Below are 23289 nucleotides of genomic sequence, written 5' to 3' on the forward strand. Positions count from 1 at the left end.
CCTTAATTCCCCAGGTAATCTGGATTATTTAGCTATACAGAAAACCTTTTTAATGGCACCAAAATGCAAGAGCCATTACAAATTATATTTGTTAACAAGCTGTCACTGGGGAGTGCTCAAAATAATTAACACTGTTTGTCTTGAATTAATTTAAATTTCTGCAAGAGTGCTATACGACTACATTTAGTGGTGACAAGATGTCTTAAGTTTAACGGTTTCTTTGCTTCCTTTTGCATGTTTGATGCTGGCATCAAAAGAATTCTCCCTGCTTTTTCTCTAGTGTTTTTATGGGTATTTGTTGTTTCTTAGACAACTGAACACAGCTGATATAAAAATATGAAGGGTGTACTTATTGATTTTTCTCCTAGGACACTTAATGTTAAACTCAAAGCTATCTAAAATGCTACAAACAAGCATGTATAACACCACAGTTGAAGAGAGGAAGGAGGAAGAAAAGCAAAAAGGGAAACAACCAAAGGTCTGATATTCTTTGTGATGGAAATTGCTTCACCTGAAACAACTACAATGCAGACAGTAAGAGTTCATATTTCTTCCCTCTACTAAAGGCACAGGTCTGAAATGGGGTGAAGTTCGATAATTTTTTGGCTAAATCTTCCTGCTGATTCTGACTTGTATCATAAAACATTAAGAACACATTCATCTGGTTTAAGAAAAAATAAGTACCATTAGTATTATTTTGAAACAAATTTTCACCTTCTTTTAACCTTTTCAGCTGGAACTGCTTTCACTTATCACCTGTATCGTGCAATCAACTTACATATAACCACCACGTATGTTTTTACACTCAGCGCTACACTGTATAACTAAACCTAAAAATAGGGAACCAAAATGCTTCTGAGCATCTCAATTTTTCAGCACAAAAGCAGCTTTCAAACACATGCAGTGTAGACTCACGGTCAAATTCTGCTTAGTTTCACTAGAATATTTGCTTTTTAAAACTCCTTATTAGAAAGGGCAGTTGGAATATGGAACTTGTCCAAAACCATCAACAGATGCACTGTGAATTAATTCAGGAAGAGTAAAATGGGCAGGATACATGGGCAGAACCTCTGGTACTAACTTGACTATTGAAACTACAATAATGAGAAATAAGTTGATGTGTATTTTCTGATTTTACAGCTCCAAGGCCTTTCCGGAACATATGGTCTACTCCTAGCCTTTAATGGTCTTTTACTTCATTAAGGTTTCCAGTTGGTAGGGAGCTCACATCTTGACATCCCTCTGAACCTGAACCAGATCTATTGTTAATATGAAGCAGTTCCCCCCTATTTTGCAGCTCTTTAATGATACATAAGATTATTTTAAGTCCATAATCTTCTCAGCAGGATTACTGACTAGTGGGGCTGACCCTAATATTGCTCATCTGAACAGTGATCTGGCAGATGCAATGAGAAAACAAAGGCTAAACACATACCTGTCTGGAGGGTCTTGCAGCAAGACATAATAGAGGCTTTATGAGTAACTACTTAAATCCGGTTTTATTTGACAATGCTAACCAGATGTCTTCTGGAAAACAAATCAAGTGTTTCAATCACTGCTGCTTAAATACATTCCTTGAATTTGGCCAACAAAGCTAAACAGAAGCTACAGTCAGCCAAATCCAGCTCTTCTGAAGATGAGATAACAACTGAATCATCGCACACATTGGAACAATGAGCCCCATATTATGTACATAGCTTGAATCAACACAATAACCCTGGGGGAAAAGAGACACAAAGTACAGAGAGTTGTGCGGGAAGTCTCCGCAGCCCTAGTCTGAAAAGCAGGATGAAAGTCAGCGTATGGAGTGTTCCCACTGTTAATAGGTACACCTTCCTCAGTACGTATCTGACACCTTGTTATCCACGGGGAAGGTGTCCATATTACTTTAGGTTTTCCTTTTAGGACACTGGACCAAGACCTCTGAACACACTGCTAATGGTGCAAACCTGTCCAGAAGGCAGATAGGCACGCTTAAGACATGCTCCAAGCAGTTAAGCAAAGCAATACTACAACAGTGCTGTTCCTCCCGCCCATCTTCATGCCTCATGCCTTATTCCTTGTCATTTTTAGATTACAGTACAGTTAGCAAAATGAGGATTAGTCTCAATTTACTTTTCTTATCCAAATATTTACATCATTGCTACTGCTGTTGTATCAGTGCTCCTGGCTGAAGACCAGAGTACTTTAGGGACTTCTTCAGACGAAAGCCCTTTAAACATGACCACGCTGCAGAAAAAGAAGACAGATCTGCCAGCGCAGTGTCAGGGACAGGGGTTGTTTTGTGGTGCTACCCTCTGGACTCTGGTTGAACATCAAACTCAAACTCTTGGCTTCATGGACTGAAAAAGCTGCAGGAAACCCTGCAGGATGTGGCACTTGCCCCTTCAGCACAGATAATAGCCTGCCTTAAAAAAAAAAAAAAGAACCAATGCCACTCTGAACAACATTAAACTCACAGCTCTGCTTCTGTCCAGAGCAGACTCAGGGCTGCCCCAGCCACTCAGGAGCCATTGGCAACGTGAGACTAAACAAGTCAAGCAGCCCTTCAGCCTTGGAGCAGAGCACCCACTGCAAGGGGGCAGGATTGATTTGAGGATCCTGACACCATGCAGAGCCTGCTGCCCATCCACCACCTTCTTCACCCATTTCAACAACTCCCTGGGAAGAAACAGTGATGTGGAGCACAGGGTCATGCAAGACTCCTCCAGGGTCAATATTGTTTCCACCTGATGGTCTGTGTGCTGACAAACACCGTTCTTAAGGTGACTATGAAAACACAAGGAGGAGGCCACTGCAGACTCTTGGGAAAGACCAGTCAGAGCAGCTTGGCCCTGAGGGTAAGGAAACAGGCACCTTGGATGGAACATGTTTGACATCCAGTGTGTCACCCTATCTGTCAGCCCAAGGTCCTGTCTGCTTCCCCAAAGAATGGGAGAGTCTGTTTTACCCAGTGCAGACAAAACACGTAAAATAATGGGATCTACCACCACAACCAAAGAACTGCAGCATTTTGTAAACATTTAAGTCATGTTGCAATGGTACCCTGACTCTGAAGTGCAGCTGAATTTGCTCTTCTGCTCGAGCCACCAGATTAAGCCACTGAGAGCTCTAATTTAAAATGTAGTAATGCAGCCAGGTTAAACGTGCTCAAGCCACTGATTCAGTCAATGACAGCTTCCGATTTTAATAAAAGTCATAAAGCCACTTGAGTTTTTGAGAACAGCTCTACTGTGCATAACAAACTTCCCGGGTGTTTTATTTTCTAATTCAGATTACTAGAAAATATTGCTTTTTAAAAGTGCAGGTGGCACCTAAGCACCCGCCTAAAGAAGGATAAATAACTTTACCTCAGTGTCCTGGTTTTGGCTGGGATAGGGTTAATTTTCTTCCTAGTAGATGGTACAGTGCTGTGTTTTGGATTTAGTATGAGAATAATGATGACAACACGCTGATGTTTTAGTTGCTGCTAAGCAGACAAGGACTGTTCAGCTTCTCATACTGGCCTGCCAATGAGAGGGTGGGGAGTGCATGAAGGGTTGGAAGGAGACACAGTTGGGACAGCTGACCCCAGCTGAACAGAGGGATACTCCACACCATATGATGTCATGCTCAGTATAAAAGCTGGGGGAAGAGGACGGAAGGGGGGGACATTCAGAGTGGTGGTGTTTGTCTTCTTAGGAGACTGTTACACATGATGGAGCCCGGCTTTCCTGGAGATGCTGAACACCTGCGTGTCCATGGGAAGCTGTGAATGAATCCCTTGTTTTGCTCTCCTTGTATGTGTGCTTTTTGCTTTACCTATTAAACTGCCTTTATCTCAGCCCATTAGTTTTCTCACTTCTACTCTTCTGACTCCCCCATCCCACGGTGGTGGGCAGGAGTAAGCGAAAAGCTGTGTGGGGCTTAGTTGTCAGCTGGGGTTAAACCACAACACTCAGTTATGAGCACATTTGAATGCAAGATATCACCATTTACACTTGAAAGTAACTTTGTAAAGGAAAAGCATAGTATTTTCCCTTGATTACAAAAGGGTAAAAGTCTAGTTCGTAAGTACAAAAATTTAAAAATCTCCCCATGCAACGTCTACTATCATGCTATATCCACTTCCACAGTGGAATAAGCAGTGGACATTTCAATATATAATGTACAAAGTAAAATAATAATTGCGTAAAAAATAAAGAATCTCCTCCTCCTCCTCCAAACACAACCCTGCTTCGCGTAAAGGCCCATAGAGCATGCAGAGATGGCCACGTAGAGTACTTGTTTTCTCTCAAGACAGGTTAGATATCATACATTTTAATATATCTACCCCTAACGTTTTACTCTTAAATAAATTTAAGAATAAGCAGCAATAATAGCTTTTCTGCTCCTGAAATGGTGCTTAAAAAGTTTATTCCAGACAAAAGACAAGCTTCCTATCTATTTCACTAGATATTTCTAGCTAGACCCATGCTGTCAAAAATTTGCTGAGCTGTGGAAACTGTACCAGAAAAAATAGGTTTGACTTTGCATTATCTTAAAAGCTAACCAGCATTTTTTCATCTGGTTAGTATTAAATGGGTGAAAACACCTTGTCAGAAAGGAAGTACTTGGAATTACTTTGAAAGATTTTATACACTCAATACAGGTGGCTTAAATGACTGTTGTGGTCTACATGTGAATTACTACTTGTTACCTACGTTTTATCCTTACTTTTCCATTCAGTGGTGAGGCAATCAATGCAATAACAAATTAACAGCCTGCAATCAAGTTGCTATGTATCAGCAATGCCAGACCTCATAACCTGAACAAGAACAGGGCTGGAAAACTTTCAAACATGTGTTTCAATGGTCTGCACTGTAGCTACTAGTTTAGCCCTCAGGACCACATTATCAGGTTCGAGGGGACCATTAGAGGTTCTCTCTTCCTTCCCAACCTCCTCTAAAGGTAGAATTAAGTATACACAAACAACTTCCAAGCAGTGGTTTCTCTCATCTATTCTTAAAAATCTCCAATGACTTCATTGCCCCAAAAATTTATTTCAGCACTTCAGTATCTTTACTGCAAGGAAGTTTCCCCTATTATCAAACCTAAGTATTTCGCCACTGCCGCACAGGTGCACTACTTCATCTCCGACTTACCAAAAGAAAAATCAGTTTTGCTTTTGTACTACTCCCTTCCAGTTTCTGCAACGCTTTCTGGGGAGCAGGGGGATCCATCCCACTGTTGCTTGCACAGAGTAGGGTGCGCCTCGTCATCCAACATTGTTCGCTCCCCACCACCCAGGCAGCACATCAGGTCACGTACAGCTGCTCCACTGCCCAACGCTTCAGCTCCACCAATGCATTTGAAACACCAAAAAGATGCCAAGATGCAAGTTTCATCATGGCGCCAAGAAACGCAGAACTAAAGCTTCCATGATAGCCCAATGGTGTTTCTCATGAGACTGCTTTTCCTCAAGGTCTTCTATGCTGTAATCACGTAGCACCAAATTTACTTCCCACCCATTAAGGAGCTTTGGAAAACTCTGTCTTTTCTAAAGCAGCAGGTGGAAAAGCAGTTCATCAGTTGTCACAATTACGTCACAATTTCAACAGCACTTTCACACTGAACGAAACCCAGCTCTGGCTACAGAACTTTTAACTCAACCCTCCAAATGTGATCAGAAGCATCAGCGTCTCCCTCATTTCACAGAGCTGGTTGAAGCAACAGCAAAGTAAAACCAATAAAACTTCAGTCAGTGCATCTCTTACTACTCAGAGCCCCTACAGGCAAGAATAAAATTACTGGAAACAGTGTTAAATTAATGCTTGTTCGCTACTTGGGACAGATACAAGCCACAGCAAGGAGCTGTTTTAGAACTGCTCTTAGGGAATAAACATGGCCCAGGGAAAGAGCTTGAAGTAAAATAAAGAGATAAATAAATGAAGGAGCCGAGTTTTGTTGACTATGTCAGCAACTTGAGGTCTGGTGGAGGCATCACAGGTTCTTCTGTCTCTCGGTTACTACCCTGAAAGCATGAAACTGGAATTCATTTCACTACCAAGGAGTCCTACATCATGCAGACAAACGGCTAACTGGTAAATTGTAGTAGTACTGGATAGGTTTTATTTTATAAAGGGCAGCAGCTCCAGATAAAAATCCCAGCAGACTGAAGTAACTTCAGATGTGTAAGCTGAGGGAAGCAGCATGTATTACTTAGTTTCACACTAACATGTTAGATACCAATGTATTGAAATAGAAGATGAACTGAAGTAGATACATTTCTGATAAAACACAAGAAAATCAGAGCAGCATTTTGACCTGTGCAATTTTATTTTATAGTAGTCTCAAACAGAGAGCAGAAAAATAGAAGAATGAGTAGTTAACGTTTACAAAAAGCTAGCCATGAGCAGTATTCTTTTTAATCTGAAGCAGGTAAATGTTTTTTCTTTTCTAAAGAACCAGTAAGTGTGCCTGCAAGGGAACAGTAAATATTTCAAGGCTAAAGGGCTGAACAAATGCATTAATCCAATAGTAAGTATAGAGGACACCCAGGCTATCTGCTGAGCCATGCGTGAGCAAGTAACAGTGGCTGTCAAGACTCCCTATTAAATGATAACAAAAGGCACATAGTAAGAGACAGTGAAAATCAATTAACTGGAGAAATGGCAAGAGAAATAAAATACGGCAGCCAAACAGTTCTCTATTCAGAGGTACGAAATGAAGTTTTCCTGTACGTTTAAAAAGCAGAAATGTCATGTTAAACAAAAATTACAATGTTCTTCTAAATCAGTTTAACGCTGAAAGGTATCAAGTACCTGCATTTCCTGCTGGAACAAAAAGAGACCTGGAATGAGTGGCTCTTTGCAGGGTAACCCCCTTTGTTAAACAGCCAATGTAAAGAAAAATCTAGGTTAACCTTTTCCAGAACACACACATTAAACTGTAATTTTAAACTTTGCTTCTGGCCTGGGGACAGATGTTCTGCAGTACTCCCCGCTGGCTGCCTGCTGCTGTACTCACTGCTGCACTAACACGACACAACGTGTCCCATGCCAGCCTGTATGGGTGCACTCCCAGTGAAAGTACTAAGGGTAAAAACTGGTCCTTCAAAATGCACTGCAGCCTTCTGCAAGAAAGCACTTCCACATTTCCCTTGTCTGCCCCCAGCACCTTTTCCGACCTCTCACAAGTAGCCACGTCCCTGGAAATGACACTATACAAACAACAAATCACCAAATGAAACACCTGTGTTGTGGTTCTTACACTAAAGTATAAATGGAATAACTCAGGAATTACTGAAGTTGAAGGTACTATTTTGGAAACACTCCAAAGACTAAATGGAAATGGCCAAAAGACACCAGGCTTTCCCCTTTTCCATTCTAGAGTGCTCTACACCAAGTAACAGATCTCCTTGTCTCTTGAGAGCGAAAACATTTTTCCCCATCTCTACTTTTGAATGGGTAAACCCCACTCAATGTTCCTAATGTGCTGCAGGCAGAAAAACAAACAAGCCTCTTCTGAAGTCTGCAATTCTGTTACATTTGCAAAGATTGTGGTAAAAACTACTGTCCCTTAGAACACATCAGTGTCTGCAGCAACATCTTACCTCTGAGTACTGACTTGAGGTTCAACTTGGCTTGTCGGTGCAGGTCCTCCACACAAGGTGGCCTTGAGGAGGGCAGGAAGACGTTTTCCTGCTGGTGCCACGGAGCAGTGTAGTGCACAGTCCATCTACTCTCTTCATCTAGGTTGGAAACAGCTGCAGAGAGAGACAATAATAAGAAAATTAAATGCTACTGTGGATAGCTGTATCATGAAACCCAACAGCTTGCCACTGTAGCCCCATCAAAGCGCTCTCTAGAACCCCATTTCTACGACAATTAAAAACTCTCCCCTCATTTCTACTCTAAATTTGTTCTCCTGTTCTCCTTTCTCTCTTCTCATATTTATACTTGCTGTTGTATTTACTGTAAACTTGCAACCCTCTTTTCGCCCTTCTAGCTCCCAGCCTTCACAAAGGAGATCAGTTTCCCAGTCCCCTGATCCTGCCAGGCACCCTGTGGTGTCAGAGAGCCTCCTCCTGCCCAAGGGTGACCCTGGGAATACGACAGTTGCCAGGAGAGATTACGACAGGTAAAATATCAGGAAATAACTTTCTCCAACCTCGCCTGCTCAAACCAGGAACAAAAATTCCAGTGGAGCCAACAAATGAGCTACTTTCCATTGCTGTGAGTGGAAAGTGTATTTAGACAACAGCAGCTCCCTAGGCAAACACTGCTCAGAGCACAACAGAACCAAAGAGAGATTGCTCTTGGCCACCTCTTCTCAGCCAATACACACGTGAAAATAAAATACTGACATTGCTCAAGTTCAAAGTTCCCTACAGACAGTCGAGTGATGAATCAGCCAAAGCACATATTGCTAAGATTTGTTTATCATTTATGCTTCCCCAGAGACAGCCATTACCTTTTGTTTAAAGTTTGTCATCAATAAAAACTTTTACAGTTGAATGGCCTTATCCCTCCACCCTATAATAATAGGAAAAGGGCAGCTGGGGGTCATATTTTATGATCCCCCAGGCGCCCCTTGTCCTTCAGCCAGCATACCATACATCCTTGCTTTTAGCTCTCCAAAGCAGAAAAAGCCGCTCCAGCTGTGCTGCCTCCCCAGCACCTGCCCTGCCCGCTGGCCCCGCTGCCAGCCCCGCATCTTCCCTCGCCCTCCTCGCTGCCCACAGCATCACTTTGTCAAGCCGGTCTGACGCCTCTGTGGTAGCAGAGGAGGCGTGTAAGCAAAGTGAAGGCAACAGCCTTCTGTCACCTGAAAAATGACTCTTTCCCTAACACCATCGTGCATCTGTCGGGATCATTTTGGATGGAAATAATCAGAACTTGTTAAAAAAATTGAGCTATGCCTTTCACTTCAAAACATATCTACAGCCTAATGCTCAGTGCCTGTTTTGTCCTAAAAGGACTTAGGGTGCAGATGGGGGTGGATGGGGGTCCGTAACTGCCTTTCCTCAGTTTTTTTTTTAGATTAGCATCAGACTTCGAAAAAGGCTTTTGAAGACTTTCAACTGGTCTTTTTTCATCTCTGAGGTGGTTTGGTCCTGCATCCCCTCCCTTCTCACAGACATATTGGCTGCAACATGGCAGGCACACATTCAGTCTGCGCCTGCTTTTCCTGTCCTTGCTAACTAGAGGTCAAAAATAAATCACTACAAACTGACAAGCCACCACCTACCTGGTTACAGCATCAATCATCCCGGTATTATAGAAAAAGCCATAGGTATATTCAACAACCTGCCCGAAAAGCATCCCTCATCATCTCCTGGCTGAGCAGGTGGGCGGGGAGGGGAGGAAGGCTAGAGGAGGAAGAGGAGGAGGGCAACACCAGCCTCCAGCACACCACCCGGCTGCAGTCTCGCCATAACAAAATTAAAGTTCAGAACAATGGCCATCAAAACCAGCTGACAGAAGTGTTGTGCCTATTTGAAAACGACTCTCTCCAGCGCTATTTGTCTATTTTCATGAATCAAATGGAGAGCCACGAATTTCAAAGCCATGCTGAAAACAGAGCATCTTTAAAAACACACCTTGGCTCAGAACAAGCCTTACAGCTACCAGCCCATGGCCAGAGATGGCTCAGCAGCTGCACAAGCAGAGGTAGGTGTCTGACAGATGCTGGGAGGATGGCCCAGCACATGGCAGGACACCGCTGCCCCAGGGCAGGTGACACCAGCACACTGAGCCTTGTCACACCGAGAAGTTTGGCTCCTTCAAAACCCCTGAGACAAAGGACTTAAAAAACACCACAGTATCCCAACGCAGAGGTCCTAGAACAGGGGTGTCAAACTCGTTTTCACCGGGGGCCACATCAGCCTCGCGGTTGCCTTCAAAGGGCCGAAAGTAATTTTAGGACTATACAAATGGGGACCATATAAATGTGGGAGTAGTTACACTTGACACCCCTGTCCTGGAACCCTTCATGAAGCTTCCTCCGCACATCAGAAAATATCCAACAGAGAACGAGATAGACTTAAAATGAGGTGTCAGGAGAGCAGATGCAAAGCCAAAGGGAGCTGCACTTTTCTTGCAGGACCCGCTGCCTCCCGAAACAACAGCGAGCACGCACAACTACTTACTCTTTCTCTTGAAAAGTTTCATGAGAGATTTAAGCTTTGTGTTGATGAAAACCACCATTTTCAAGGTGTTGAGTTGCGATCCTGAAGTTTAAATCCCATAAAAAGGAGGAGCTGCAGAAAGGTTACTGTCTTCCAGAGTGAGCCCGTTCTACACACCAAATTTTTCTTCTCCAGGCTTCTCCCCTCCACCTTTCTTTCCTGAAATCACAACTTTAAATCTGCCTAGGTCTTCCTGATGCTCAAAACCATTTACAGTTCTTTAGTCTGAATTTCTCCTCCTCACATGTAACCTTGTGGACTGAAAACAGCCACTTTCAACAGCAAAATAGGAGGTGGAGGGGGGAAAAATAAAAGTTAATTGTTATTCACGTTCGCACGGGGCCAAAAATCAGTCTTTCTTGCTGCCCGTGCAAGTACTCAGTTCTTCTTCTCCTCCCTTCCTTCGCTCTCCCAAGTTCGGCTGCTCCAGGAAGCCCGAGCGTGCAGGTGATTCCCTCCTCCCGTGGCTCCAGCGGCTGTGCCGGAGCGGAGGGCGCTGCCGGCACCTTCCCCGCCCTTTGCACCTCCCCGGTGCCCGCGGGAGGCGGGCGGGGGGCAGCCCCCGCAACCCCCCTCCCCCGGCGCTGCCCGGCAGCCTCCTGCCAGTTGCAAATGAGAGTTGCATTTTCGTGCAAATCAGGATGCCCTGCTTTCCCACCGCTCCCATCCTTCCCCCCCCCCGCTTTTTGTTTTTAACCCTCTTGCTCCCCCTTTATTAAGGACCCCAGACGCAGCCTCCGCTCTGCATTGCTCTGCCCTTCCAGATTCGCTGCTCCCCCCGTAGTCATTGCCATTGCCTGGGACATCAGCCCACTAATTTTACATATCGAATTTCATTCAGCAACACTCCTAATTTATTCTCATTAGCGTCATCTCAGACCAGATACATGGAAAACAAAATCGAGTTATTCCTGGCTAATAGAGAACCTGTTATTCATCAAATGAAACTTGTGCGCAGAGATTAAATAGCACAGCTTTTTAAGATGTGCATTATATCCTCATGCCTTAAAAAAAATATATCTGTACAGAGGTCCACAGCCATCCTTCCTGCAGTTTTGCAGGATTTGATGCTAAGCATCGAATCAATGTGCTCAGCAGGGCATGCGCTTCACACAGTGTTCAGGCTCAAGAAGCAAGCCCTCCTTGACAAAGAGCTTAGGAAACCCCCTCGGGTTAACAATGAAAAGGATTTTTTCCTCAGGAAAAAAAAAGACAAATGCCAGCAGCAAGGGGTTCAGACTGACCCCAAAGCTGCAGCAGGACCCGGCCTCTGGGGAGCAGCATGGAAAACACGGGTGCTCCACAGGAACTTCAAGTTTCATCAAGCGCCCCAGACTCAGCACCACACAGAACCGACCACAAACAAAGTGCCTCCATCATTGTCTGAACACCCTGTTATCAGCATTTCATCAGTATTTGCCAAACCCAGAGATTTTACAATTATGATATGGGTTTGACACAAAATTTGCCATTAGCAGCAGGCCTCTGGTCCAAGAGACTTTTCGACTTGCTCAAGGGACAGAAGACCATGGTGCCGTGGCAGCAATGGCAGGGAAGACACCTCTACTTTTACACTGATTTCCATCAAGCACCTTACGCACAAAGTAAACCTGGCATCCAACTCTGCTAACAAGATAACTATTTAGTGGTTTTGTTGTTGCTTTTTTTGTTTTGTGGTTTGTTTTTTTTTTAATCACATACACAATAACACCCCTGTTCAGAATTTGCTATCGCTCATACATCATTAAAACCACTTGCTGCACGCAGTCTGGAGGGGAATGCAGAATGACTCCACTTCTAACTCCAGCAGCACTGCCATCTGAGAGCGAACCCAGAAGGTGGTAACTCCTTTTTTAGTGTGCTGGTGATCTTTTTGAGGACGTAGCAAGTGGCTCCCTAAGTGAGGAGGGAAGCTACTGTGCAATTGCACAGGGGAAGGTGACGGTCTGAAACTAGCATGTGAGGGATACTGGGCTACTGGAAGCGAGACAGATTGCAGTCTGCAAGCCCTGGGAAGCAAGACTTTGTTCCCTTTTCATGGCCAAGCCCCTGTCTATCAACATGATCTTGGGTACTTTGGACGGCTCAGGGAACCCCTCCCTGTTCCACCTGGGCTGCAATGTGTGCCAAGTCCAGTGCTGCTCTTTGTTATGGGATCCTCAGCTTACCCTGAAGCATTTCTCCTGACTCAGTTCTTGATTACTGTCCTCAAGCCTTGATCTCCAGTATGGAGGCAGCTATTCAAACCCAGTAACAAACAATGCATAAAGTGATATCTGCCTTTCATCCTCACCCCTCTTTGCTTCCACCTTCCCTCAGGTCATGCTGATAGAGGTTGAACGTCAAAAATGGCTACTCAGTCTCTCAGACTCTGCATTAGGTCAAAACCAACCAAACACTCTTCCCACTTGAGACAAACCCATTGGCTTCCATGAAATCCAGCTTGCTGTCTCAATCCAGCTTTTTTAAAAGGCTTTTCCTGTCACAAGAAACTGTCACAATTGTCTCCTAACAGAAGTTCTCTTAGACCTGAAAGCATGAAAGTGTGCTCCACAGCCTGCCTCTCTACATTGAGAAGGAGAAGATGGGGCAGCTTGAGAAAATTCATATTATAGTCACTATGCAAACAGATAAAGGCCTTCAGCCTCCAATGTTGCCAATCCAGCAGACAAAACCACAAAAAACCCCCACCAAACAACAAAAAAACCACCTAAAATTACCTTTGATAGAAAAAAATTAAGTATGTTAAAGCTCGATAAACCCAGCGTGAAGAGTAGGTGTGTACAGCATGATATCAGTTCTTTAAAAGCAAATGACTCAGAGATGGGTGGCGGACTAAGGAGACCTTGCTCTGTGGCACACTTCCTACTTGACCTGGAAAAGTTAATATTAACCCACTGCCTCCATCCCACATCCTTACAAGTGGGGATCACACTCACCTGCCACTCCACAAAGATACTATCGCAAGGAATACAGAAAATATGGAGATTTTCAGCAAATGCTAATTCCCACTTTATGCTGGGTGGGATTGTTAACCTAGACTGCAAAATTTAGCCCAGAAGAAACTCCTTCCCAACTTTGAAGCAAATAAAATGAAAGGCACAAGATGCAGTGCCAGTGTGCTCAAAATCATGAACGTATATCACACTCATTAGCAAAACTGTGCCACTTTTTAGTTCACATTATAATAGTTTTTAATCCTCGAGTGGTTAAACTGATTTTAATTTCTAGTAGAGGCCATGTACACCCAGAAGAGCAGTGAACAGGAGTGGCTGCTTGTGCGTGGCGTGCCTGCAGTGCTGCGGCCATTCATTCCTTCACTCCCCTCCCTGCTCTCTCCCCTCTTTAGAGGGGCTTTCCAGCTGACCTGCTCCGCGACAGCCATCTGGGACAGCCACCCCTACACATTCACGGCAACATAAAACAGCAGCGTCTGTGAAACAATCTGGAAATATTCAGCTTCCAGGGAAATATTTCAAGCCAGACGCTGGGGGAGGGGGGTTGTCCTGCCCAGTCCCCATTCACAACCCAATGCCCTGAACCTTGCACCAGCGCACAAGGTGCATTGAAGAAGTTGCCTTTATAAAAAGGCAAATGTTGCAAAGGGACATACTTGGGTTGTCCACAACCACAGCCAGAGCAGCTGCCCAGCAGCAGTCCCGACGGCAGCTGTCTGTCAGGGACACTAACAAATTGGGGAGAATCAACTGTTATCCTTCCTACTGCTCATCAGCCTATGCACACATGCTGTATGAAATTTAGAAAGTACTAAGTTTAAAAAAAAACCCAAACCCCAGATAAAACACAGGAAGTTAAAGCAACCACTCCTCCTCCCTCCCACAAATCAAGAAAAATTTTACCACCTATTTTAATGAAGAAACGGTAAACCCAACACACATATCAGGTTTATGAACTAAATGATGCATCAAGCTACTAACATGTATCACCATCTCTAAACCTAAACTTTCAGCTGTAAGCCTTAGCAGCTTTATTCAAACAATGGAAGAACCCTCCATTAAACAACCGTATGGCACTGATGACATTTTAAGAAGAAGGAAGTAAAACAATAGCACTGAGCTGGGAACTGCACGGCAAGAGCTCTTCTGTTCAATAAGCAAAAGGGTAAGTAGAAATGTTAGCGAGCAGATGCACTAAAAACAATTAAATCAATGCCTTTGCTTTTTACGGCCATGTCAGTCACTCGCTCGAAATAAGTTTCCACTGTGCCACCACCCAGCCGCTCGCATGGGGACGCATGGGGAAGGAGCTGTTGGAAGGCAGCTGCTTCCAGCACGTCTGCAGGACTGGGTCTGTGTAGGACATGCTCAGGATTACTCCCTGACACCCCCATAACCCAACCATCGAGCAGCCATGGTGTCTGGAGGAGAGCAACCCTGGGACTGACCCCCGAGCAGCCCTCCTCAGGCTGTGCAGAGGCACCCCGGCATCTGCATGGCAAGCCTGAACCCCGGGAGGGCTGTAAACCCCTTCTGCAGGCCACAAGGCTCCTGCCTGCCTCACACCAACACCACCCTGCCTTGAAAGCTGCACTTCTAGGCAAGACTTCCGTCATTAGGAAACATTAAGCACCTGAGATAAGAATGTCTCAAGTGCTTTTTAAAAGTCAGTGTCCAAGTTTTATGCCAGTTCTGGCCACCCTCAGCCCATGCTGTCAGACACTTGCTGGTGCTTAAATGGAGTCAAAGCCACCCCTGCAAACCACAGGAGTCAGTAATTTATGATCAGAAGGGATTTCTCCCTCCCTCCAGAGCCAGTCCCGGCTGGCCTTCTCCCCTCATCTTTCAGGAGAACAAAAGTGCTCCTCCACAAAGGCGGTCCCAGCCAGCACCCCAACCAGCTGCCCTCCCGTCTCCAGCCCGGCAGGCTCACAATGGCCTCTTTCAGGGCAACCTCGGCCTCGGTGAAGCACGATACTTCCCCGGCTACTGAGAAATTACAATTCATTAAACCTGGGATCAGGAGGAAGAGCAGGAGGAGACTGCACAGGGGAGAGGGAACAAAGGAGGAGAAGTGTTTTATCCCTAAGCCACGGCCACAAGAAGCCAAGAAGGACCCGCACCCCAGCGAATGGGCAGGGGAACCCGAGCAGGGATTGCTTTAGGGGGGGTACCCCGGGAGCACTCTCCTTTACCCGGGCTCTAAGGGATTATGGATGGAGGCTCTGGGAAAGGGGCTGCCTGGTGGGGACAGGGGGAAGAGGGAGGAAGATGAGGAGAAGCAGCACAACCTCAGCCAGAGAGGGCAGAAAAGCAGCAGACTGATTGATCTGATGATCCTATTTAGGTCAGAGCACAATAAAGCTAATTCATTCCTTTGACAATTCAAAACATCTTTCCACAGGATCCTCTATCATGCAAACACATCACCAGAGAGAAAAGGGAGCATTTGGGCAGGGCTGCCTGCAGACAAAGCAGCAGCTTCTTTTGGTTAGAGCATTTCCCTACACACTGCAACTGCAGGCAGAGGAACAGAAAACATTTAATGAATGTGCAATTCTGTTTCATGGTTTTGTTTTAAATTGCAGGGCACAACCCTTTTTCCTTCAGCCATTCCTGAACCGCAGCTAAGGAAACCTCAGCTCCCAGAAGGGTACTTTTCTCTCTCCCTAGGAAGATCCTTTTAAAATTCCACCGGGATAGATTCTCATTTTAAATTCCAAATTCACCTCAATGCTCGTATGCTACAATTTATCCTGAAGAACTGATCAAAAATGGCTACAATAAATAAGTCTTTACAAAATCTCGACTCTTATTTGCCCTGATAATGCACCATAGAGAAGATGCTTCTCTTCTGAATTAGTGATGGAAAAAATACCAGGCAGACAAGTGTACATAAGTCTTTTCTTTGATGCAGCCTGCAGTATCGGGAGTGAAACCAACAACACCAGACTGAAAAAATGCCATTTCTGAACTTCTGTCCCCAACCGTCTCCCCATTCAGCCTGTAATTCCATCTCTAACAGCTGTGCACTTGTGGATCCACACTAATACCCAACAGACATCTTCCACTAATCTCAGTCTGCATTCTCCTTACAGATGTCCTGAAGGGGACACGCTACCCACTTATTTCACTTATTTAAAGGTCACAGAAAGAATCTTCATCTCCCCAGCCCATATCGCTGTTTGGAATACTGTAATTTATATATGGATTATCCTGTTATAAGGAGTTGGCAGTTCTTCTTTTCTTCTTTCTGCTGACTGTCTTAATAAACTCAAGGTGAGTCACATCTAAACTCAGAGACATCCTCTCTTAAAATTAGGCCAGTACATCCTCTAGATTCTTAAGCACTTTTCAACCTATAAATGAAAAAAAAATTAAGACCCTTGGAAAACACCAACCTTCATTGACTGTGTAACTGCTCATGCCAAACTCAAGCACCAAGTGTTTGCTGACTGTCTCACACAGCCACTTGAAAGAACAGTTTTGTTTCTTAGTTAGAAATTCTAAAAAACTACTCCTGAAAAGACTATTTGCACAACAGAACACTAAAACGGTAAGTAAAAGCTAAGGTTCACAAATAATAAATGGACTGGAGGAGTTGTGACTAAAGCCCTAATTTTTTTTACAAAACCTGAAAACCTGGGTACAAACTGCCCTGTTATTTTTATTAATGATACACAAACAAGCAACCCAAACCTCACAACCTGCCATGGTCATTAACAGCTCAATAGCTGTGTTTCTTTGGATCACTAGCAAAACACACCTAACAGTTTAAATGAGCTACTGTTAAAAAAGTGCCTCATGACCAAACATCCTCAGAAAACACCAGTGAGCCCATCAGCTGTCACGACTTTTAATATCGTGGCAATGGTTTCAATAAATAAGTATGTGGGGGCATTAAGCAAACAACAGGCATCACCATCTACTTCAAACCAGAAAAAGACAAAAAATGGAGAACCTCTCCTCTCCTCTCCTCTCCTCTCCTCTCCTCTCCTCTCCTCTCCTCTCCTCTCCTCTCCTCTCCTCTCCTCTCCTCTCCTCTCCTCTCCTCTCCTCTCCTCTCCTCTCCTCTCCTCTCCTCTCCAGTTTCCTTTTCCTTTTCCATTTCCTGTCAGAAAAGTAAGAAGATCCCTACTTTTTTCTACAGGATCCCTACTACAGATACCTACAATTTTTCTTGCTGTAGAAAGAGTAGTTATTCCCTTCTGTGGCTGGAGAACTTCAGAAAACTGAACATGATAAAGCTGCAACATGACAAGGGGTTTACTATACACCATTTCAATGAAAGATACAATATTTAATAGCAAAAACGTCTCTTTTGGTATCCTTGCTTTCCCCACTTAGCACAAAATATAAACTGCAGAAAAGTTCCTATTTTGTTGGAGGTGTTGGAGTAAAAGTTGGAAAAGTTGGAGGAGGAGTATAAGTTTAAAACTTGAGACAGTTGATGCTAGTTTTAAAAAATATTTCTCCCAGTACTCTCACTATTTATATGTGAAACCTTCAAAAGCATGCAGCACCATCACACCCACTTCAGTTCCAAACAGATCACACACTCCATAGCCTGACATCACATCCCCAGAGTAACCTTCTTCCAGTGGTGAACTCTCACTTGAAGTCAACTGAATCATAGAATGGTTTGGGTTGGAAGGGACCTTAAAAGATCATCCATCTAGTTCCAACCCCGCTGCCATGGGCAGGGACACCTTCCACTAGAGCAGGCTGCTCAAAGCCCCATCCAACCTGGCCTTGAACACTCCCAGGGATGGGGCATCCACAGCTTCTCTGGGCAGCCTGTTCCAGTGCCTCACCACCCGCATGGTGAAGAATTTCTTCCTTATACCTAATTTAAATGTACCTTCTTTCAGTTTAAAGCCATTACCACTTGTCCTGTCATTACATGCACTTGTAAAAAGTCCCTCTCCAGCTCAAAATGCAAGCATGCATCCACAATTTAGATCAACAGCACTAAAACTGCCAATGTGTTTTTGAAAGAGCTCCTAAATGTAACGTCTTGCCAATAGGAGATACACTGTGACTCAAAGATTTACAACACTTGATCAAAGAGTGGAGACACCACACAAAGAATACAGAGACAATTATGCAGAGCCTAAAAATAAATTTCTGTGCAGAAATACCACAGGTTTTCCAGCCCAGAAAATAAGCTTGCAACGATCAACCGTCCTGCCCAGCTCAGTCATTCCTGAAACATCCCACTAGCTGTTACTAAGACAACAGTAAGGCAAAGAAATATCAGCAGTTAACTACAACTAAGCAAACGACCCTGTCATCTCAAGATAGTTTGTAAAACTACTGTGTATCTCACTGGCTGCGTTTTTAAACTACACACAATGATCCAAATTCAACTTTGGGTTACAGATTTGTCCAGACAACTGCTAATTAATGACAGCTTGTGCTATTGCAGAACTGGAATGGGACAGCACTTTACATAGCAAGTTATTGAGAGCAGAGGAGGAGCCCAATTTAAAAAGAGTCTGGAAGAGGCAGGTTGGAAACTCCCAGAGCAGGGAGGACCCCTGGAGTAGAAGATGTGATCTGAATGTAAAGAAGGAGGTTTGAGATTAATAACATGGTCAGTGTGAATAACATTTACACCCTCAGGAAAACAAAACAATAAAACTACAGCTATATTTTTGCAAAAATATTCTGCATGAAAAGCCTCCTCCTTTTTCCCACCTTTATGGATAATGATACAAGCAGTTCCAGACCGGCATCCTTTAAAGACACTGCAATGCAGCACTAAACAAACTTCCATCCCAGTCCACTTGAGTCTGACAGAAGCACCGCCTAATAGGATCCCTGCTTTGCCACTATGCCAGGAATCGCCTAAATTGATGCACACCAAAACTCAATCTATATTTTTGTTTTTAAACCATGGCTGGTTTGAAGAATTCAGTTGAAACTACAGTCATCAACAGTATCTGACACATCCCACAATGTCTAATATTCTGTACAGAGCATACACTCAGCTCCAGGAATAAAGAAATTAAAACACTGTGTTCTTATAGGCTTTGAAAATATCTCTTTTCATGTCACGGCAATTCAGGTCTCGTTCCTCTTCAGATTTATTAAATCTAGTAGGACAAGGTTAGCAACACACACAAGAAACAAACGTGAGCTCACCTTCAGCTACTAGACATAAAAGAGGGTATTTTTCTCTGATGCCATTAATTATTTAACTTAACATTGCTACCACCATCTGCTTGGGGACATGCTCGCACCCACCAAACAGCAGCCCACCGTCCCTGGTCTAGCTGTAACAGTGTGTTTGTGGCAAATGTCCGACAAACACAAGAAGGGCCAGGCTGATTAACAGTGGGTGCTGAGAACAACCATGAGGGATCATTCAGTCAGCAGAGGTGGCAAATTTGCTTTGGAGTTGCTATCCAGCTACAAGTTTAATTAGCCCTCCCAGGGTTCATGAAACTGCAGATAAATGATTTTATAATCCTCCATTGATGCTTCTGGGCAGGGACAAATGTGCTCCGCAACCCTTCTGTGTAAAACTTCGCTCTTCTTAAACTCCTTGTCAAAGCACCCAAAGGACAGCAGACAAAGAAATGAAAGCACTGAAACAGAGGAAAAGTTGTCCCATGGTCACCACGGCTCAGGTCAGCAATGAGGTGGACGAGGGGATGAGACCTTCAGGATGAGCAGCACGTGGCTGCTGACTCCTCTCAGAGCAGGTAGCTCAGCTCTCCCACGGAAAAGGCATCACACTTGGACAATTTGCCTCTCGGCCACAATATTTACAAGCTTTGCTCTCCTCTCCAGAAGCCTGGTCTCCAACTCACGCTCTCCTGGTCTCCAACTCATGCTCAGCTGATGGGGACAAGCCCCCACTAGTAACCCAGGCAGCTGCCAGCACATCGAAAAACAGTTTCCAAACAAAAGCCAGGAGCTGCAGCCCAACAGCCACGAGCAAGGCTTAGGGGAATTCAGCTTTTAAATTAGTAATAGTCAGGCCGCAGCCTGCCTGCCTGCGCACAGAAGACATGGGGAGGCTCATTAAGTACCTTCTGCTGTGACTGGAGCAGCAGCACCGTGGGGTTTCACATTTATTCTCTTCCAATGACTCCAGGTCAGAACTGGTCGGTTCACAAGCCAGGCGCTGTTGCTGTAACTGCTGTAGCGGCACGCACTGCTTGCAATCCAAAATTCAAGCTGTGTCTTTCCAATAATGCATCATCCCTATAATCCAGGTCCCACTGCGGTGTACTACAGCACCAATTGAGACGTAATTGTGATGAGCTACTTAAAGCATTTCTCTGATGAAAAAAATCCATGAAAACAACCCCTCTGCCCCAATTTCTGCTTTGACAAAAGAATGTCACGGTTACTGTTTGTTCTGCACCACGCATGCTTAGAATAGATTAGATCCAATCTAGTTTTCAACTGCTTATTGTATCTTAGCTGTGCAATCCTTGTGCCTACTTTTGTGCCTTCTAATAGTCTGAAACATGTATTTTAGATAATACGTTAAATAAAACAAAGGCTACACCTCCTGGCCCTTTTTTTTTTTTTTTCTAATAATCTATTTCTCCCAATCCCAGCTCTTCCGAGACATTTAGGAAATGCAAGCAAAATGCCATCTGTTGGCAATGAGACTAAGCTTTTAATGTTGAAATACTCACTTTAGAAAACCCAGGCAGGCAGATTTAATCGACTGACAAGACTGAGTTCTTTAAATCATTGCATATTTCAGGTCCAGTCCTGTGCTTCATATAATTAGACATATTTCCATTTGATCTGCCATTAACTCCTTGCTTCCTTTCTAAGAATGCAATGAGCTGCCTTTGGGTCTTCCTCCTGCCAAACCTGCCGCCCCTTCATCAGCCTAAAAATTCCAGCACCAGGCTTTCACTCATCTTAAGAGATGTGAAGGGCAGGAGAGAGGAAATATACTCAAGGCAGAGACCTTGGGTGGGTTTTTTTTTGTCTTGCTCCAGTCAGCATCCTTTGCACATATCACATCATATCATATCATATCATATCATATCATATCATATATCATATCATATAATTTGTCCCTGCAGAGGCCGCCCAGAGGCAGGAGATGGGCACCCCGCCGAAGGAGGTGCTCTGCAGACTGTGATAATGTCAGTCGGGGGGTGACAAGAGAGAAGTCACCACGGGTGCTCCCCTAACCTGCTGCCCATAAGAACTGCCCCGCGGCCGCTGAGAGCAGCTGCTGCCTTCACACAGCAGGAAAATTTAAAAAAAAAAAGAAAAAAAGAACTTGAGGACAGCTTTCTAAAGTCTCAGGAAGAGCATAATTCAACATCCTACACAGTAATCTGATGCTTGATACATGCAGCAGCCAGGCCACTACCATTTGCTGTAGGTATTTCACAGTAGCTAACCCACCTGTATCAAGGATTTTATTTTTTTACTCTTAAGAAGCCCAGTTCTGCTCAAGACTTAAGACTGTTAGCTAAAAAGACTACAGACTTCCAGCAAAACTGCATAAAGTATAAAAATCACCAAGTTTTGTACTCCTTTTGGCTCTTCCAGCCTTACAATTCCAGGCAGCGCGGGTGCATCCTTTGGCACAGCAACAAAGCAGCGGCCACGTGCCAGCCAGGCTGCCTTCTGCAAATTACCAAACTAATTCCGTACCCACTTGCACAGTCGTACTTTCACAAACACGTAGTCATCAAGCAAGACATAGTCCTTTCTATACCAGTTCCTCTTATTTTTAAATACAATTATTTAGCACTGGGGGAAAAAAAAAAAAACAAACAAACCACAAATTCCTTCTAAAAATGGGGTCGCATCAGCAAGGTTCAGGCACTCTATAATTTTGAAATTCGTCCTCTGAAGACAGGACTCTGCCAGTTCATCTTCTCTTTTCCACCACTAAGTAGCCTTCACTCCACTCCAGTGTCTCCCATATGGTTAACATGAATGTGGCAATTAATATGCAATTAATAAAATGGTGTGATCAACTGCTTTTGTTCACAGCAGCAGCTGCTCTGCATGTTAGAGCATAATTAGGCAAATTAAGATGTACTGCTTTTGTTTGTGGATGAACTGACAGCATCGCTCATGCTTAAATGTCACTAAGCCTATTGGCGTTTGGGATTATTTTAAACATGTCTTTTTTTATTAACACTACAAGGTATCAATAAGCCAGCTTTATACACTGCCAGCTGCAATGCCAGGGAAGCACAAGTTTGCTTTACCTCCAGGACATTTGCACAAGCCAACTGAGAGTTAAGGAGAGAAGTGATGTATTTAGAGAATGAGCATGCTTTTACTTAAAGTATCACAGTCCGTAGTACAGACAGAGTGGCTGTGGACCAGGGAAGTAAAAAACCCAGAGTTGATCTATAACTGTGTCCAAGCAAAGGTTTGAAAATCTTGAGGATCAAGCAGTGTACACAGTTTTCAATGATTTGTCATTGGATGAGGACAGGAAGACAATAAAGGTCTAAAAATCCATTGCAACCTATCAGACTTCTAATACAATTTGCTTTAAAAGGTGTTAGTTTGATCTACGCAGAAGCCATAAGGAGGAAAAGTGTTTTCAGGGACAGTCCTGAGGTCTTTGGGAGCTGAGAGCAGGAGCAAAACCTCTGTGCCCAAGCAGGACACAGGACCAGGGTCTGCAGCACCAGGTCCAAGCACAGGCAGGACAGGGGGCCAGGGACTGCAGCACCAGCTCCAAGCACCTGCAAACCTACACAACCCAGACCCACTATCAGGCAGAGGCCCCAGGATGGGTGGCAGCAATGTCCCGCCAGCCTGGTCCCCCCCAGTCTTGCTAGATGAGCTGCCACCCAAGAGTCAGACCCCTTTGCCTGTGTGGGGTCCCCAAACGGGAGCCCATGTCCCCTGCGGAGGCTGTATGATGTTTTCCAATTGTCCCTCCCCGACAGTACACTGCACAGCCCATATTGCTCCTTCTGAACACAACATGCCCACCATGTAAATGGCAACACACTGTTTTAACCATTGCATTACCAGCTACCATGAGATCTGCAAAAGCAGCACAGCAGGTTACCTACATTCAACTGGGGGCAAGCACACACCATATACAAAACACTGAACATGATACTTCATAAAACAAAGTATTTGTAAGGCAACACAACATCACGCCTTTCCAGGGGGTCGTTCTTGAAACTTCTGGCTTCCCAACAGTGTGAGAAAAACCAA

The 23289-nt window shown here is 44.3% G+C and overlaps 1 protein-coding gene across 20 annotated transcripts in view; it reads right to left on the reverse strand.

The window, feature by feature from the left end:
- Positions 1–23289, reverse strand: part of NHSL1 (NHS like 1) — a 180786-nt gene that overhangs the window by 45177 nt on the left and 112320 nt on the right. For 16 of the 20 annotated variants that reach the window (XM_065057148.1, XM_065057167.1, XM_065057152.1 and 13 more), the window contains one exon: positions 7574–7726. In XM_065057148.1, coding sequence (XP_064913220.1) covers positions 7574–7726 — 153 coding nt within the window. Of the gene's footprint in view, positions 1–7573; positions 7727–10111; positions 10676–23289 lie in introns of those variants that run through there. The other 4 variants (XM_065057158.1, XM_065057157.1, XM_065057165.1 and 1 more) reach the window with 3 other exon arrangements.

The sequence above is a fragment of the Columba livia genome, chromosome 3 (genome assembly GCF_036013475.1).
Source record: "Columba livia isolate bColLiv1 breed racing homer chromosome 3, bColLiv1.pat.W.v2, whole genome shotgun sequence".
In the NCBI taxonomy this organism is placed as follows: Eukaryota; Metazoa; Chordata; class Aves; order Columbiformes; family Columbidae; genus Columba; species Columba livia.